The sequence below is a fragment of the Perca fluviatilis genome, chromosome 23 (assembly GCF_010015445.1).
Source record: "Perca fluviatilis chromosome 23, GENO_Pfluv_1.0, whole genome shotgun sequence".
Taxonomy (NCBI): domain Eukaryota; kingdom Metazoa; phylum Chordata; class Actinopteri; order Perciformes; family Percidae; genus Perca; species Perca fluviatilis.
In genome coordinates this window covers 26057807-26075327 of record NC_053134.1, presented here as the reverse complement: position 1 = coordinate 26075327, position 17521 = coordinate 26057807, and the positions used below count along the sequence as shown (strand labels likewise).

The 17521-nt window shown below is 43.2% G+C and overlaps 1 protein-coding gene across 1 annotated transcript in view; it reads right to left on the bottom strand.

The window, feature by feature from the left end:
* arhgef39 (Rho guanine nucleotide exchange factor (GEF) 39) overlaps positions 1 to 17521 on the bottom strand; it is a 68636-nt gene that overhangs the window by 31496 nt on the left and 19619 nt on the right. The window contains exons 6-7 of the mRNA XM_039792454.1: positions 15336 to 15454; positions 2366 to 2436 (exon numbers count right to left, since the gene is read on the bottom strand). Coding sequence (XP_039648388.1) covers positions 2366 to 2436; positions 15336 to 15454 — 190 coding nt within the window. The remainder of the gene's footprint in view (positions 1 to 2365; positions 2437 to 15335; positions 15455 to 17521) is intronic.

Below are 17521 nucleotides of genomic sequence, written 5' to 3'. Positions count from 1 at the left end.
TTTGAAAATCGATACAGTATTGCAAAATAAAATATCGCGATGCTCAAGTGTATTGATTTTTTTCTTTACTTTTCTTTTTTCTGTCTTTACTTTATTATTTTTGTTAATTTTTCTTTAGCTATGAGGGGTGCTTTTGTCATTTTATTATTATTATTATTATTATTATTATTATTATTATTATCATCATCAGCACTGAGTGGATTGCACAGATATGTACACACATTTTTTTTTTTTTTTTTTAAATTGTACTGCATCGTACGGTAATGGATTGTAAATTAAGTAAAGAAATTGCAATAAAAGTATTATAAAAAATAAAAAATAAAGTCTGTACCAACTTTAAAGTACAGTTTTTCTTTTCGATATTCAGAACTACGAACAGCCAGTTTTCAAAATGTACTGAGGAACAATGTCCTGCCCTCCTCAGTCAATCAACAGAATATCAAAACTGAGCTATTTTCATTGTATGTCAATCAAACTGCCAACAGACTAACTATATATAATGCCACAGCAACAGTATCTGCATGTAAAGAACTCTTTCAAAAACTTTTTTGTACAAAGCTATAAAATCATACCAGAACAAATAGGCAAATCAGCAAAATAGACGGAAGCATCCAATTACCGTGTGCAGCCATAATAATTGCTGTAAACATTTAGAACTACATCATTAACGCATCCAAAATAACAACAAACAGATGGATTCTAATTTCAACCTCAACTTTCCCTGCGTTTGTTGGGAGCGCTGGAACTCCGCGGATGAACTTGATCCTCAGGGCGACTCGTCTACACTAAAATAATCACAGCCTAATTGGCTCGCTTAACTTCACAACAATTACAATGTAAACCAAACAAGGCATCCGTGTAGACTTTTTTTTTTCCCTTTGTTGTACGTGTTTGGAATATTTTCCATCGCCTGCTTTAGAAAAACAACACTCCTAATTACGGCGTTCTGGAGCTGAGTTCTGGCCGAGGCATTAATAATACATCTAGCCCATTAGACATTCGGAAGACGTCTTCCACTTCGCACAGCTCTTGATTCCATTTATTCACTATTTAGAGCGTGTTTGACCACGGCATGCGCAAGGCTCACTTTTATTGTTAAACCTCTGACAGAGTTCGGGAGTTGCGTCAGGTCAGACGCGGTGACGGTTACTACAGCCCGAGTCAGCCGTTAGGGGTGTCGTATTACAGCGGGGCTGATGAAAACTCCTGGAGCACTGCAATTACAACAATTAAATCCAGTCTGAATGCACTGCGAGGGGAGAAGGGGAGCCTGGGGGGTGGGAGGGGGGGGGAGGAAAAGAAACAAAGAAGAGGAAGAGCAAACTGACACAGAGCAGCACAACAAGAGAAAACAACAACAACAAAGCCTCTGGTGATTCAATCTGCTAGTTGGCTTAATCAGATACAATGTGATTTGTCTGGAATTTCTTTTTTAAATAATTCCCTTTACAATACAACCAGGCTGACTATAGGAGAGACACACACACACACACACACACACACACACACACACACACACACACACACACAGCAGCAGAGTTTAAAAAAGGATCTCTAATGAGAAGAGGAAGAGGCGATGGTGGAGCACATTTAGATATGTACCTTCATCTTAGAGTCAGAGGCTGTTTTAATTTGTAAGCAAAGGCAGCACACCAGCAATGAGATTTTAATTGATACACATAAATAATTCCTTGTGTACATTCGCACTTGAGTCAGTTTCGGTGTTTGACGATTGAAATTAGTCATTATTGGGATTCGTGTTGATGTCGAAGACTTTTTTATTTATTAATACGGGCTCCCGCTTAACACCCTCTGATCCGCGCCCAATTAATCGTGTCAAAATCCTCATCAAACTAGAACTCACACGCATATTGAGCTTTGCCTCGCTTTTCATTTCTCCACTAGCCAAGCGCCGCTGTGACAATAACAACAAATGAGGAATGAAAGGGGAAAGAGGGCACTTTCTTTTGTTGCTCAAATGAAGATAATGAGGGCTGTCTTTCACCATGACAAAGTCTGACTGCTGACATGAAAGTAGCTCACAGGTTGTTTTACTTTTCTTTCCCTGCTGTTGGAGGACTGGCCTTGCGGTCTATAATTGTACAGCTTTGCTTAACTCTCCCGCGCTCCAAACGGCTTGTCACAGGTAGGAAGAGTTCCACTCTGTGACTAGCGATGCAAAGCACATCAGCACCCCCCTCATCACTTGTTGTTGGGTTGCCGTCGCTGACAAACCACAACAATCCTGACAACAGCGTGGAACCTCGGCGTTGCGTGTGCTAATTTGAGCGTGCAGCTCCAGATACACCAAGGGTTAATCTGCAGATTTTTAGGCAGCAGCAGCACAATCAGAAAAGACGCTTACTTGAAAGCTGCTGAAACTCGGGGTTGTCTGGACTCGTGTTGGCAGTCAGGTCCTGGAGGAAATGCTTATACCTGGGAGAAAACAGAAAAAAACAACAACAGGTCACTGTGTGATCACAGTCTTCAAATATCACGGGAAAAAAAGGTTAAACTTGAACTTTGTCGTTTGTTGGTGAAAGTGAGTGAGACGTGCTTTTCCATCCGACGTTACTCATGCAGGCCAGCCACCGTCAGAGCTGCAGCCACCGGTGAACGGTACATCACTTGTCCCGTCACTGCACACTGACTGCAGAAAAACTACAGTGGTGCCTCACAAAATGTCCCTCAGAGGAATCTAACTGTACACACAACTAGGCAAAGTCACGATTTCAACCGTTCCTAAGGCATGAGCTGTCTTTGTATGAGTCTACAAGGACAGAAAGGGCAGTTTAGTAATCCCTCTCCCCGCCAGTGTGCAGTGGATTTCGAAATCAAATACATCGGGCCCTATTTTAATGATCTCAGGGCACGGCGTGAAGCACCTGGCGCAGGTGCGTTTAGTCCACTTTTGCTAGTTTGATGGCGGAAAAAAGGGTCCGGGCGCCTGGTTCTAAAGGGTTGTACTTAGTGTCTTCATTAATCAGAGGTGTGTTTTGGGTGTAACATGCAATCAACCAATCAGAGATCAGCTCTCATTCCCTTTAAAAGCCAGGCACGTTTGGACCTTGGAGCATTGCTGTTATGATGGAGGATTTGCACCCTAATATTTTTATTTGTAATCTTCTGCATGTGTGTGTGCTGCTGTTCATCCCTGTGTGTGTAACAAGCATAGTGTGCACGCGCTGTGCACGAGCCTAGGAGCATTTTACTAATGCTCTGTTAAAATAACAATGAAATGCTGCGTTATTGACTTTAGACCAGGTTTTTGTTGGTCAATGGCGCGATCACTTCCCGCTGCCTCAAGATAGCAATACTCCCAGAATGCACCTGAACACACCTCCCTGTAAGACCAGCACGCCCATTGGCGCACAGATGGGCGCACATATGGGCGCAGGTGCATTTGTGCTCGACGGGAAACTGACAACTACGTTGGTCTTAAACTAGCAAAGACACTTGCGGCGGGTTTGCGCTGCGGCAGGTGCAAGATAGGGCCCGTTGTGTTGAATGGAAAAAAAGTTTTAGTTTTTTTTTTTAATCCAGACATTTAAAAAATAAAACATTTTAAAGCTGTAATTGCAATACCGTGAAACTATTTTTGCTGAAGGTCATCATACCAGCCCGTGCCTACACACAGCCTGACGTAAGCTCCTGATTAATGCAGACGGAGAGAACAGGTTTGGCCCTGAAGTAGTGTTCATGGTGACAACCTCGGACAGACACAGCTGGAACATGACACGTTGCGTGGCAGAAAACAAATGAAGCACTGACTATCACTGCGTTCAGAAGTTATAAATGACTATTAGTTATAAGTGAATCAAGACCTGAGATAAAACAATAAAGCGGTGTGTTTAGATGAACAGTGTTTGGCTTCCCTCCGTGGCGCCTAGGGAAGGAGCGGGAGGGGAAAAGGGACGCTAACAAGCTCTTTGGTAAGACCAGCTCAGTGAGTGAAGGACCAGTTGAGCTGGACTCTCTGGAGGCGGTGACCAAAACGAGGATTCTGTCCAAAGAATAAAAACAGACCCTGGCTTACCTGCAGCTATACAGGCCTACACAAGGCAGAGTCTTCTGGGCTTTGAGTTGAACGTGTTGAATATGTCAATAGCTATAGATGCATTTAGTAGAAGCTGTAAGATGCTGGCTGTTAACTACACACAACTGTTTCTGAAATTCCTTACAGTTTGATCATTTGTTCTTGTTGTTTGTGTATCTTCAGGGCACGTCAATCAGGTAAATCTACATACACACAATACAGCCGCAACACACACAAACACACACACACACACACGACTTGTGTTTGTGACAATTGATGCTAGCCACATTAGCTGTGCAACCTGCTAATGCTAACTTCAACAGCCTAACCTGCATAATAAACAGTAAAACATAAAAATGGCAAAAGTTAGCGATGTCGTGTTTAAAGTTGGGTCTCCGATAGTTTTCCAGTTGTTGTGGGGCCATTTCAGTAGAGAATAAAGTTAATCAGCTGGGTCTTTAAATCCACAGACGATAGCAGGTCATGAAGTTCTTTCTGTTGGTCCTTGCAGCCGACAACCAAGTTGCATGCTTTGCTCCTGCCGAGTGACCAGGTACTCGATAGCGAGGAAATCCCAATGGTAGACAGCAAAGTCCATTCAGTAAGTATCAGTGGACGGGGTTCTATGGCACAGCAGCCCCATAGGACTCCATATTCAGCATCAAATCTGACTCGCTCGTTGTTGCACAAGTTTTCTGATAGATCAAGAAAAAGGGTGGTCTTTTCTCACACTTTGGGGGTGGGGGACACCAAGGGTTTGTTTTGAAGAAACATGAAAAAAGTTAATTTTGCATTATATGTCCTCTTTACATAAACAAATCAAGAAAATGCAACCAATCTATGGTGAAACTAAGTAACTTTTTGTTCCAAATTCAGTTTCCATCTGAGGTAAATAGTTGTGAAGAGTGTCAGCTTCCTCAGAAATCTTTATCCTTTTTACTAGGATGATGTGACCTTGAAGTGCATTGACACTTGCCATTGATTTCCACTGTGTGTCTGCCTCTGCAGCCCTCTCTCTGTGTAGTCTGGGCTTTTTATTTTTTATTTTTTTGAGACATAGTGGTGCCACTGAGAGAGGCCATTAGTGATACTAGCAGACTGTACACCACTGCTACTGGTCCATGTGGTGGCATTAGTGGAATAAGACATGTGTTAGAGAGTGTGACAGTGTTTGTAAGGACTGTGTGTGTAGAGAATAGAACACAACGGTGATTCTTCAAGCTGCACTTGGAAACTTGCTTCATTACCCTACAGTCACATTAGCTACAAAAGAGAGCGACAGGCACTCGCTTGTGGGCGCTCCTGGGCGTGCCTGGCCTACCCCTGGTTGCTTGGCAACAGTAAACAGAAATTCTCCGGTGCTACCTTCAAGCACGTCTTAAAAGTTACTTCAGAGGTATTGTTAAGTCACAAGAACGATGTTTTTGGATTTAAAAGTATTTATTTCTCGATAAAAGTAACAAAATATATGAGATAAAATGCCAAACATATCAGATATATACATAAATACAATGTCCTGAATCGTTTTCCACCATCTTGAATGATTTTCTTCGACTCGAGCCACTGACATACGTCACGCTGCCTTTACTCCGATTGGCAGTCGCTTTGTCGCATCGCTCAGCATTTGCATAAAATAGACTTCTGGTCTATTTTGGCCCCGCCTTGCTCGTGGCAGCGGTGAGCTCGTCGCTTGTCGCTGGCAAACGGCCCCTCCCATTGAAAATGAATGGTAGGCCTGTCGCTTTGTCTCTGTCTCTTGTAGCTAATGTGACTGAGGGGTTAGCCAGTAATTCGGTGACCCGACTGCTTTACTAGCTCTCGGAATTGTTATGGTTTTGAAATATTTGGGTAAATAATAAGGGTCCCAGAGAAGAAGACTGGAGTAGTGTATGACATCATCATGACATCACATGGGACAGCTGTGGGGAACACTCCCATCACCGAAACAGCAAGAAAAGAGAGTGAATGAACACCCGAGCGAACCCACTCAGTGTCCACTGGGAAGAGGTCAAAGGCCAGCGAGCAGGAGTCAGTGGACGGCCGTGGAAAGATCAAGGAGGACTAGGGCTGGGCATCATTCAAAATCTTTCGATCCGGTGCCAATTTCGATACCTCAGTTTCGATACCGGTTCCTAACGATACTTTTTTTTCGATACCATAGGTTTTAAAATCCATTTCAACATCAACAAAAATACATTAAACACAAAGCTTTTATTTTCCACCTTAATTGTGAATCAAAACTAGCCTGGATGCCAGCCAAACTTAGCCCCGCCCACAACATTCGAGGTCGGGAAGTTCGGTCTGGACTTGCTCCATTGAGGAGCAATTATTGCCCGAACAGATCTGTTCGGACCAATCAAATTGTCGGACAGATGATCAACAGTAACAGAATCAACCACGTCACCAAAGAACGCTTGGGTTGAATATGTTTACAGGTAACAGGTGGCTGCCGCTGGAGAACTGAGAGGTGTAGATTCCACCATCGCGTCTGTTACAGAAGACATCGACAGCGCATTCATTTTAAAATCCTCAGCGGAGGAGCCTCAACAACTGCCCGAAAGCATGGTAGCGTTATATGGTGGAGAGAGACTGAAGAGAGAGAGCGTTATATGGTGGAGAGAGATAGAGAGTGAGTGAAGAGAGGGAGCGCCCAGCGGCGTTAGAAGAAAGCACGGTAGCGTTATATGGTGGAGCGAGTTAGAGAGTGAGTGAAGAGAGGGAGCGCGATAACTAACGTTATCCACATTTATATTTACACGCAACAAATGATATATCCAGCTTCAAAAAAAGTCTAAAAGTCGGAAGTTAGAACGAATGCATTGTGCAGAGTGGTTGCTATGGAGACGATACAGTGTTGAGTTCTGTTGACAGTTGAGTTCCGTTGCTCTGATTGGTTGTAGGTCTATCCAATGAATGCAGAGGCATTTTTTTTTCCTGGTTCGGTTGGAACATGCCCCATAATCACAGCCCAATGGAGCGGTTTCAGACTCACATTCTGACTAGAATCTGAGTATGACCACGTCAGGCTAAATCAAAACAGTTATCAAAATGTAAAAATTCTGATAACGCTGCTCTCTCAGAGTAACATTAATAAAGTTGCCTTGCCTTACAAGCTCAGCCTGTCAGTCAGTCATCAGGGCAGAGAAACCACCGTTGTGCCTGCTTGTCTAAGAGGAAGTGTAACATCAGCAGCACCGCGACCGCTTTGGGCTCGCCATTAATATCACATTGCAGCAAACGCTGTCTGCGTGAAGTTTTGAAAAACTGTAACTACACTTGAAACCCCTTTATCGGCATCGCTGTGACTCTCTGGGACTTCAACAAAACTACAGAGCAGACGACGTAGTTTACTCCGTCCGCACCGCTCTGTGTGTGTGTGTCAGTCGGAGCTCTGCTCTCTGTCAGTATGCAGAGAGGACAGATAAGCTTGTGCTTACGCGTTCAGACGCTTTTGGAACCGGAATTTGGCACCGAGAGATTAATAATTTTCCGATACTCATTTTATGGCCTTCGGTGCCATAAAAGTATCGACGTTCGGTGCCCAGCCCTAAGGAGGACATTGATATTTGACGCCAGAGACAGAGACAGAGAGAGGTTACTATTTCTTCCCATATACAACTACATGACCGACACTGCGACCCGCCCCCCGATAAGCAGACGAAGATGGATGGATGGATTGATGGATGGATGGAGAACTCGGTGCGTGTAGACCAGGAGAGGAGCCACTTAAGAAAGGCTCTTTCAGAGTTCTTTCAAAAGAATTTAATTAATGCTCTGACCTTGTGTTGGAGACCCTTACTGTGTTTAGCTGTTAGACATGATGGAACTACCTGAGCACATGAAGCTGTCAATTTGAAATCCTACCTTGACAATTGAAAGACAAAAACAAGCATGGCCAATACAGCACACAGCTACACGCTCCTCAATGCTTAGCAAGTATGACAATGACCCGGAGACCTCTGGAAAATCGCGCCTTTACACAGAGCATGCTCGGTCTCTACAGTGACCCCACCACCGGGACATTCCCTTGTTATACTAAATGGTGCTCAGCTTAGAGCAAATATATCCCAAGGCCTCCAAGTGCTGCCATCTGTACGAGAGCTGCTTCTCTATTATTGACACAAACGCGGCCAATCCAGGCCGAGAGGGCTGCTATTCACTGCCACAATCAACTCGAGACCCCATCACTGTCATAATGGAGATCTCAGTGGGGAGGACGGCGATGACTGCTCCAGCGAACCCACTCAGTGTCCACTGGGAAGAGGTCAAAGGCCAACGAGCAGGAATGAGTGGACGGCCGTGGAAAGATCAAGGACATTGATATTTGACACCGGAGACCGTCTTCGTACAGAGACAGAGGTTACTATTTCTTCATGAACGAATTACGTGTCATACTAAGCTCATGTGATAACAACTAACCTATCTCCATGACAACTGAGCAACTCTATCCGCTGAAAAAAGCAAAAAAGCAAAGCGTGTGCTGCATTAGCATGAAGTACAGAACAGCAGGTTAGCACGGCGGTGGGTCTGTGGGTGTAGGAGGAGGAGGAGGAAGAGGAGGAGGAGGGCATTGCTCTTGTAGTCGATTACTCATTGAAAATGAAACAGAAGCCAAACGAGAGCCAATTTACCCTCTTTTAATTAAGAGATGCTTAAAAAGAGAAATAATTTCACGTCTTTTTCTTCTTGTCTCATCGTGTAATAACAAATACATTACAGGCATTATTAGCGATGGATACCCTCGTTCTTGTTAAGGAGTGGAGACAAAAATCTAATTAAAGCTACTGTGTAACAAAAAGGGAACACTCTAATGAGCATTATTACGGCACATTTCAAATAATGTAAACAGAACTCTCTCGTTCAGCTGCCCTGTCCCGCTCATTAGCAGCAAAGCAAAGAAAAGATAATGAGACAATAACGTAAGCTGAAGCATATTTATGACAGTTCAGATATTCTAATGAAGAATGCAGCTTCAGAAAGCATGTGCTGGTGGAGGGGTGTGCCTGCTGCAGCAGGAGCTGCTAATTCCTTTATCGTATGCAGATGACATGCAGGCTTTTTTCTCACTCTCTCCTGGCAGACATGCCAGGTCATTTGGGCATTTGCACACACGTCAGTAAAGAAAAGAGATGGAGGAAATATCTGTCTAATTATTTTTGCTTCCCATACATGCATTAAGGATTCAAATTGGTAATTAAGAGACACGATGCACCGGCAGGCTTCTGTATGGGTTAGTGAACATGGTGCAGGCTTGTGGGTAATTACTCAACTTTAATAGCTTCAAAGGAAAGGAATGCACATCCGTGGTAAATACAGAAGACTAGAGGTATTCCACTGTCCAAACTTGAGCAATTCAAATGTATTATGAAGTGAATAGTGTCTCTACTGTAACTCAAAGAGAAAGTAAATGTAGACATTAGGAAACACTTTTCAGTCAAACTCCAGAATGACTGGAGCTTTTATTACTGGTTGCTGCTGCACGAGTCAACTTAAATCAGTGTAAAGATTAGTCAGACAGTTTTTATGTTAATACATTGCAAGGAAGAAATTTGTGCTGCCTCATGAACCTTAATGATTGGAATCATCAGTCGAGAAGCCCCCCAATTCAAACCGGTCAGTCAAAACACCTGATGCGTTTTTCTCCACTCTGTCATTGTTCACAGAACAACGTAGATATACAGGATGGCAGGTTACAAACTTTTACAAAACCAGCCTGGACTAAAAATCAGGGAAGCGCTACTGAAATAGAGAAGGAGGACGGGAACGGGAGCAGCCTGACATGCTCCGATGGGAAATGGATTGCACTTGTAAAGCGATTTTAACCTTAGTAGGACAAAGCTTTACAATTTGCTTGCGATTCACCAAATTTCCCCACACAAACTGATGGCAGTGAGCTACAATTCAAGGTGCTGGTGTCTTGCCCAAGGACACTTGGACACGTGGGCAATGAATGGACAACCTGCCCATCCTCTGAGCCACAGCCGCCAACCTCGCCATGCTATCGAAGACACTCGTGTGCGTTTACATAATGTTTAAATAGACAATTATACATCGGGTTAAGGCTATACCAGGTCTAACACCTTACCCCGGTTCTCATACCCTGGTTAACAGAGCTAGAGAACTCCTTCAGTTTGTCCATCTCCGGGGCTGTCAACGCTGTTGCGGCAAAAAAGTGGATGGACTGAGCAGCCCCCGCTGCGGCCGCTGGCTTATGTTAATGTTAGTTAGCTAACGAAGTTAGCTTGCTATTTCGACCCGACACTGGTTACAGATATAATGAGCCAAACAAGTCGTCTGGTGGGAACACGGTGCTTTCCTATGCTGTGACAAGTGTGTGTAAATGAAACATGAAGTTGTCCTATTTAGTGACCATTCGGTGTAATGTTGACATTGGTCGTCCGGAAGAATAAGCTAGTTGTACGTTGGCAGAGCACCACCTACTGTACAAGAGGTAGAGTTACTCAGTCCTTCTTCCCATTCTTCCCTGCTGGTGTATACGGGGTCAGACCATACTGCTGTGCATGTAAACGCACTGAGTGCCACTGCTTGCTCTACTGTGGCAGTCCAGAGTAGGGGTGTGTATCTACCTCTCAGATGACTTTATACTAGATAATCTATATTCAATATTCCTTATCTTAAACTTTTCTTCCCAACTACCAAGTGTGGTCTCTACATTCAGGCTCAATAAAATCAACTAATGATTGACAACAAAACAGTCTCAGACCTTAATTGAGGCACTTTGTTTCATTGCAAGCCTCACTTCAAACTTGACAATGAACTGTAGGGTCAATTGACAGACAATGTAACACAAATTATTAACAGAAATACAACTCGGTGCGTCTAGACCAGGAGAGGAGCCACTTAAGAAAGGCTCTTTCAGAGTTCTTTCAAAAGAAATTAATTAATGCTCTGACCTTGTGTTGGAGACCCTTACTGTGTTTAGCTGTTAGACATGATGGAACTACCTGAGCACATGAAGCCGTCAATTTGAAATCCTACCTTGACAATTGAAAGACAAAAACAAGCATGGCCAATACAGCACACAGCTACACGCTCCTCAATGCTTAGCAAGTATGACAATGACCCGGAGACCTCTGGAGATGTACGGCCTTTACACAGAGCATGCTCGGTCTCTACAGTGAGCCCACCACCGGGACATTCCCTTGTTATACTAAATGGTGCTCAGCTTAGAGCAAATATATCCCAAGGCCTCCAAGTGCTGCCATCTGTACGAGAGCTGCTTCTCTATTATTGACACAAACACGGCCAATCCAGGCCGAGAGGGCTGCTATTCACTGCCACAATCAACTCGAGACCCCATCACTGTCATAATGGAGATCTCAGTGGGGAGGACGGCGATGACTGCTCCAGCCGGCTCTAGTGAATGCCACTTAATAAAGGCAATGATTTTATTCCTCCCCCAGCAGCAACATAAGTATCCACACTCTGCGCCCTGCTCACCATCCATCATCCTTGAATGGTGATAAGTGACAACAATTTCCTGCTATTCCCAGCCACGGAGCCGGAGCAAGGTAAGGCGCCAGCCAGAGATGATTATCTAGCCGTGCCACTTAAAATCATCATACAATTAGACACATCCCTCGAGTCTCCTGAGTTTCACTGAGGACGACGGACGAATCAATGATGATGATGGGAAGTGCAGAGAAAGAGGCGCTGAGAGAGGGCTGTGCTGGAGAGAATGTGGCCCACTGATTATGTGTCAGAGTCAGATACAACACAGTGGTCAGCATACTCATATGGGGTGGTGGTACTAGGCCTGCACAATATATAGTTTTGTATCATCATCGCGATATCAACTAGCGAAATAAACACATCGCCAAAGGCTGCGACACATTGTGCAAGACACTCAGATTTGTTGTGTCAGTTGAAAGAAAATATCAGCAGAAAATTGCACTTTAAAATGTAACAATTTGTTCAATAAAAGAAAGCTGGAAATGATTTGTTTTTAATCCAACAAACAATATGTTACAATACTGAAAGCAGCAGAAAGGCAGAACTGAGTACACTTTAATATTGGTTTATTTATCACAAGTAATATCGTTATCGCAATGTTCAACAACATTAACGCATATCTTCCTCATATCTGGCAGCCCTAGAGGGTACTCTCATTTCCCCTATTGGTTGCAAAAGTAAACCGGCCTCTCACTCCTGTACAGAAAATATTTGTAAGCCATTTTCAATAACCTAAAGACTAAAGCGGGTTTTATGCTTCTGTGAAGGCTCTACGCAGAGCAGCTGTTTAGAGGGACGGCTATTGGTCAGGAAAAAAATTCTAAATTAGCATCAATCTTAACTACATATATAATACGAGTCTGGACAAACATGGTTGTAAACTGCAACTTGACTGGTTGGGGAGGGCATAAAACCGAAAGGCGGAAATTGTAGTTTTTATAATGTTACTTATTTTTTTAGCAATTTATTAACAAATAAAAACCAGACACAGACACATTTTTCTCTAGTCTGTACTGATTTGACTATGATGTAAAGCTGCCTTTGCTACATTAGCTGGTAAAGATGCCCCCCTTCTTTCCCTCACAGCACTTCAAAAATAAAAAGCCGGCGTTACACTTCCTGTATGTGTTCACACTCACTTGGCCATTAAAGCTGATTCTATCTCCACAGCGTTGTGAGCAAATTACCCATCAATGAACTATGAAGGTCACAAAATAAATAAATACCAGCCAGCAGTTTTAATTAACCTAATGATATGACAACACACATGCAAGCGTACCTTACATTAAAATGATTCCTATGAGGTCCGCACAATGCAGTATACAGATTTTGAATATAGTATTGATATTACACCCTGTGTTGATGAATCGTATTGTCGTGAAAGAAATGGTAGGATTGGTGCATTCCTAGTCTCGCTTTGCCACACCTTCCTCCACAGCACTGCGGAGGAGGGTCTGGCTAGTCCTCACAGCATTCCTGGATGGGAGAAAAACGTGCTCTGGTTTTTTGGCGTCTCTTTAAACCAATCACAACCGTCTTGGCGGTGCTAAGCTCCAGACAGAGCCACGGTGCCTCTGCTAAATAGCCTCGGGAAGGAACTTGTTTTGGTGGAACATGTGTACGTTCAAAAGTAGTTTTAGGCGTGCGAGAGAAAACTCAGATTGGACAGATAGTCTAGCTAGCTGTCTGGATTTACCCTGCAGAGATCTGAGGAGCAGTTAACCATAGTCCTCATGAATCCACCAGAGGTTAGAACGCCAACACAAAGAAAGAGGAAGGGGACGGACATCCTCCCGAAAAGAGTGTGATCTGGTGGAATTTCCGGCGGCACCGGAGCAATCCCGGAAGTGGAACGTCGTGGATATAGACTAGTGCGTCCCTGTCAGTATTCAAAGCTTGGAAAGCGCATTCCCAGAGTTCCACATAATCCCCGAGGCGTGGGACCAGTGAGAAAACAAAGGGAAGGTGATTTCTTTGTTGTAGAGGAGAAAGTGAACATAACTGAGATACAACAAAGTGTCTCAGATGTTAAGGTGAAGGGTCAGCTCATCTCAGAGACAACTTCTCTCTTCCATGATGGATGGATGGAACACAGAGAGTGCTCGCCTGTACATCTGGAGAGATGAGAACGTGAGACGTAAAAGGGCCTAATTAAGATACAAGCAAGCAGCTTGATAAACCTCTGTCAGATATCTGCTGCATAGGAAAGCACGTTTCTGCCCATTTCTCCTCGTTCCACTAATTAACAAGCAAGATCAGGACCGCATGAAATTACAGCCAACAAAAACTTGCGCTTAAGAAAAGACATTTTGACAGTTTCTGGACAGCTTGAGTACTTGCATGGTGCTACGTCAAATAATAATAATTACATCTGTCACGGAGACTATACATTGTGCAGTGCAGCGGGTGACTGGTGAAAGAAAAACAACTAAACAGCAAAAACAGAAGTCAAGCATAAAATGTGTGACCCATCTCCAGCAGTGCTCTCCATGGTGGAAGTACCACAAACACTGTTTCAAGTAAAAAAAAAAAAAAAACACAAATATTTTATATAACTTTAGCATCAATTAGAAAGAGACAACTGAAGATGTGAAAGAAGTTGAACAGTTTCTGCAGGTTTCACAGTCAAATTGAAGACAGGGTACAAGCGGCCGAAATGGGTTTCCTCCCTTAGAGATTAGAGGGGTGAGAAGCTCAGTCATCCGTGAGGAGCTCGGAGTAGAGCCGCTGCTCCTTTGCGTCGAAAGGAGCCAGTTGAGGTGGTTCGGGCATCTGGTAAGGATGCCCCCTGGGCGCCTCCCTAGGGAGGTGTTCCAGGCACGTCCAGCTAGGAGGAGGCCTCGGGGAAGACCCAGGACTAGGTGGAGGGATTTTATCTCCAACCTGGCCTGGGAACACCTTTGGATCCCCCAGTCAGACCTGGTTAATGTGGCTCGGGAAAGGGAAGTTTGGGGTCCCCTGCTGGAGCTGCTCCCCCCGCGACCCGACACCGGATAAGCGGACGAAGATTGATGGATAGATGGAAATTGAAGACTTTTGAAGCCCTTTTTAAGACCATTATGAATGAAATGTAACCCTTATATGTTTGAACAGTTTTCAAGTTCAGACATGTAAAAAGTACTATTTACTTCTTTTGATTGGAAAAAGACTTCATGATATCCTCAGAAACAGCTATTGTAACGCAACAAAACATAATAAGTAAAAAATAAAAAAAAAATAAAAAGTAACCTATGTGGTGTTACGGGCCAAATGTGACCCGGCAGAGAATATTGTCTGTTGCATAAGTTGTGGGGTAGCTCTGTGGATCAAATATGGCTCAATTTCCCCCACCACACACACAACCCCACAGAATCTGTACCTTCCTAATCCCGAAACTCTTCTGAAGAAATTTTGGAGAGGGACATTAGGTAGTGAAATACACCGGTTGACTGACAGGACACCACTGTATTCATATAATACTATCAATCCAGGCTAAAGTCAATGATATTAACAATGCATGCAGATTGCTTCCTCTAAATTTCAGGTTGTGGTCGACTAGCGGGGCCTGCTTTGGTTGTTTGATAAATTGATCAACATTGATTGTGATTGGTGGTTTGCTGTGCATACAGAGCCTTCATGTCACCCACTAGCAACAAAGTGTGTATACAAGAAGACTTAAATCAGTGGAAATTACGTTAGACGATGAAAAAAAATATAGTGCAGCCCTAACACAGACACAGTTACACACACACGCACGAAACTAAAAAGGTAGTATTCCACAGGGTTTTCCTAGCTAGAGAAAAAGTACCATCAGGCCTTTTCATTTAGACAGAAGGAGAAATCTTACTGGTCGATCCGCTGAACGGGAAGTTGAAGCAAGTCTTCGAGCTTCTGGTTGTTGAACTCTGGTCGGGCTTCCTGTAGTTTCTTAAAACGTCTGAAGGCCTTGTTTTTCTTCAGCTGGACCTAAGACAACGCACAAACCATCGTGAAGTCATTCTGAGAGCCATACAGGCCCATTTACAAGACACAGACTGGAGCTCTGCAAAGCGATGTTTTCTGAACTGCACTTGGCCTCAGGAAACGGCCTTGGTTTTACTTGGGCGGCTCTGTATTTTGGGATTAGATTGGGAACAAAATCTCTGATCAGGACAATGCAATATTAAAAGCACCCTCCCTATCCAAGATAAGTCAAATCTAAACAGGGCCAAACATGCTGTAAAATACTAATAGAAAATGTCCTGTACACACTTGAATGAATGAATGAATGAATGAATGAATGAATGAATTTATTTGGTCATTAGTTATAACCAAAGGGTAGGGTTAGAAGCTTCAGCTTATATAACGCCCCCCCCCCTTGTCACATTTTTAAAACAAGTTAAAAACATACCTACATCTACCTACATACATATATACATACATACCTACATACATACCCACAAACATACATACACACATACATACACCCATTAAGGGTCAGTGCTTTATATATATATATATATATATATATATATAAAAATTACAACTGCCATCTTAAGGTAAATAATATCATAATTAATGATGACAACTATAATGGTAATGTTTTTTTTGTCATCATCAACATGATTATCCACCTTCACACACAATAATACTCAATGTCTATACTTATCTAGTATCATGTCTTTAAAACCTTTTTTAAATTTAAAAACATTCCCAATATGTTTTAATTCCCTTGGTAATGCATTCCATAACTTCACGCCACAGACAGAAATGCACCTGCTTAACATACTGCACCCTGTTTAATGACAGTAGGACTCTCGGACCACCAACTGAGTACATGTGTGAGCCATCTATATGTGTTCTGGGAACAGCATCTGCATGCAGCTTGTAGACCAGCGATGGACATGTCCCAATCAGTGGCGACACGTGAATCTCATGGCACTTTCTAGCTGCGTACCTCGCCTGACAAGACCCCAAAATCATCTGGTTGTCACTCAATATGCCAGCTGAGGTGTGAGGAGGGGGGGCTGTAGATGTTATTAAATATACATTTGCACTTCATGTCAGCAGGAGCATATGTCAACATTTGGAGGATAGAAAGCCTTATCTTGTCATTCCCGTAAGTCATCAAAATAAACATTGCTGCAGTATTTAAATAGAGGCGAGGAGAGCTTTAAAAACACCAGTGTATGCCACTTGACTTCAGATGCCAGCTGTGGTGTGTGAGTGCGTGTTTAGCTTGGTCATTATGCCTGTGGCAGCTAGAGTTGGACATGGTAAGCAGACAGGTGGTGGGTAAGTAGAATGATGGGGACAATGTGAGAAGAATCACTTATCAAGTTGCGGTGGTGTAGGCGTGACAGAGTGAAGTGGGGGCTGTAAATCAGACACCGTGTTGAAGGTTGCCAACTCGGAGAAGAAACACAAATGTTACAGCAAGACTAGTCTCGCATTGCCAGACCTATCTCCACAGCGCTGCGGAGGAAGGTCTGGCAACAGGAGCATACACAACTGGATAGGCCAATTTAGACATCGCCCAACCCTACTGTACTTTATTTTTACTCAATTACACACATGCACACGCATGCACGCAGGCATGAACACACGGCAGGCGGAAAAATGTGGATCAGTGTGTTCCCAAAGCCCAAGACAACGTCCTCAAATGTCAGTTTACTGTCACAGAGGAGAGAAGAAACTAGAAAATATTCACATTTAACAAGCTGACATCAGAAAAGTTTGACTGTGTTCCTAAAAAATGACTCAAACCAAATAATCAATAATCAAAATAGCTGGACATTAATTTCATAGTTGACAATCTATTAATCTTTAATTTAGTTGAGCTCTAAACAACTTTCTCCTGTTTGAGTAATGTTTGTTAACAAACTACAGTGGCCAGCTGTTGTAGGACATTACTTGAGCCTTTTGTAGTTTGTAATATATCACAACATAAAAATTTATGCAAAGTCACATAAAATAATCGAACTGATATCCAATGCAATAAGCTGTGCTCCACTGTTCCACATTCCATAATAGAGATAATATCAGATCATGGCA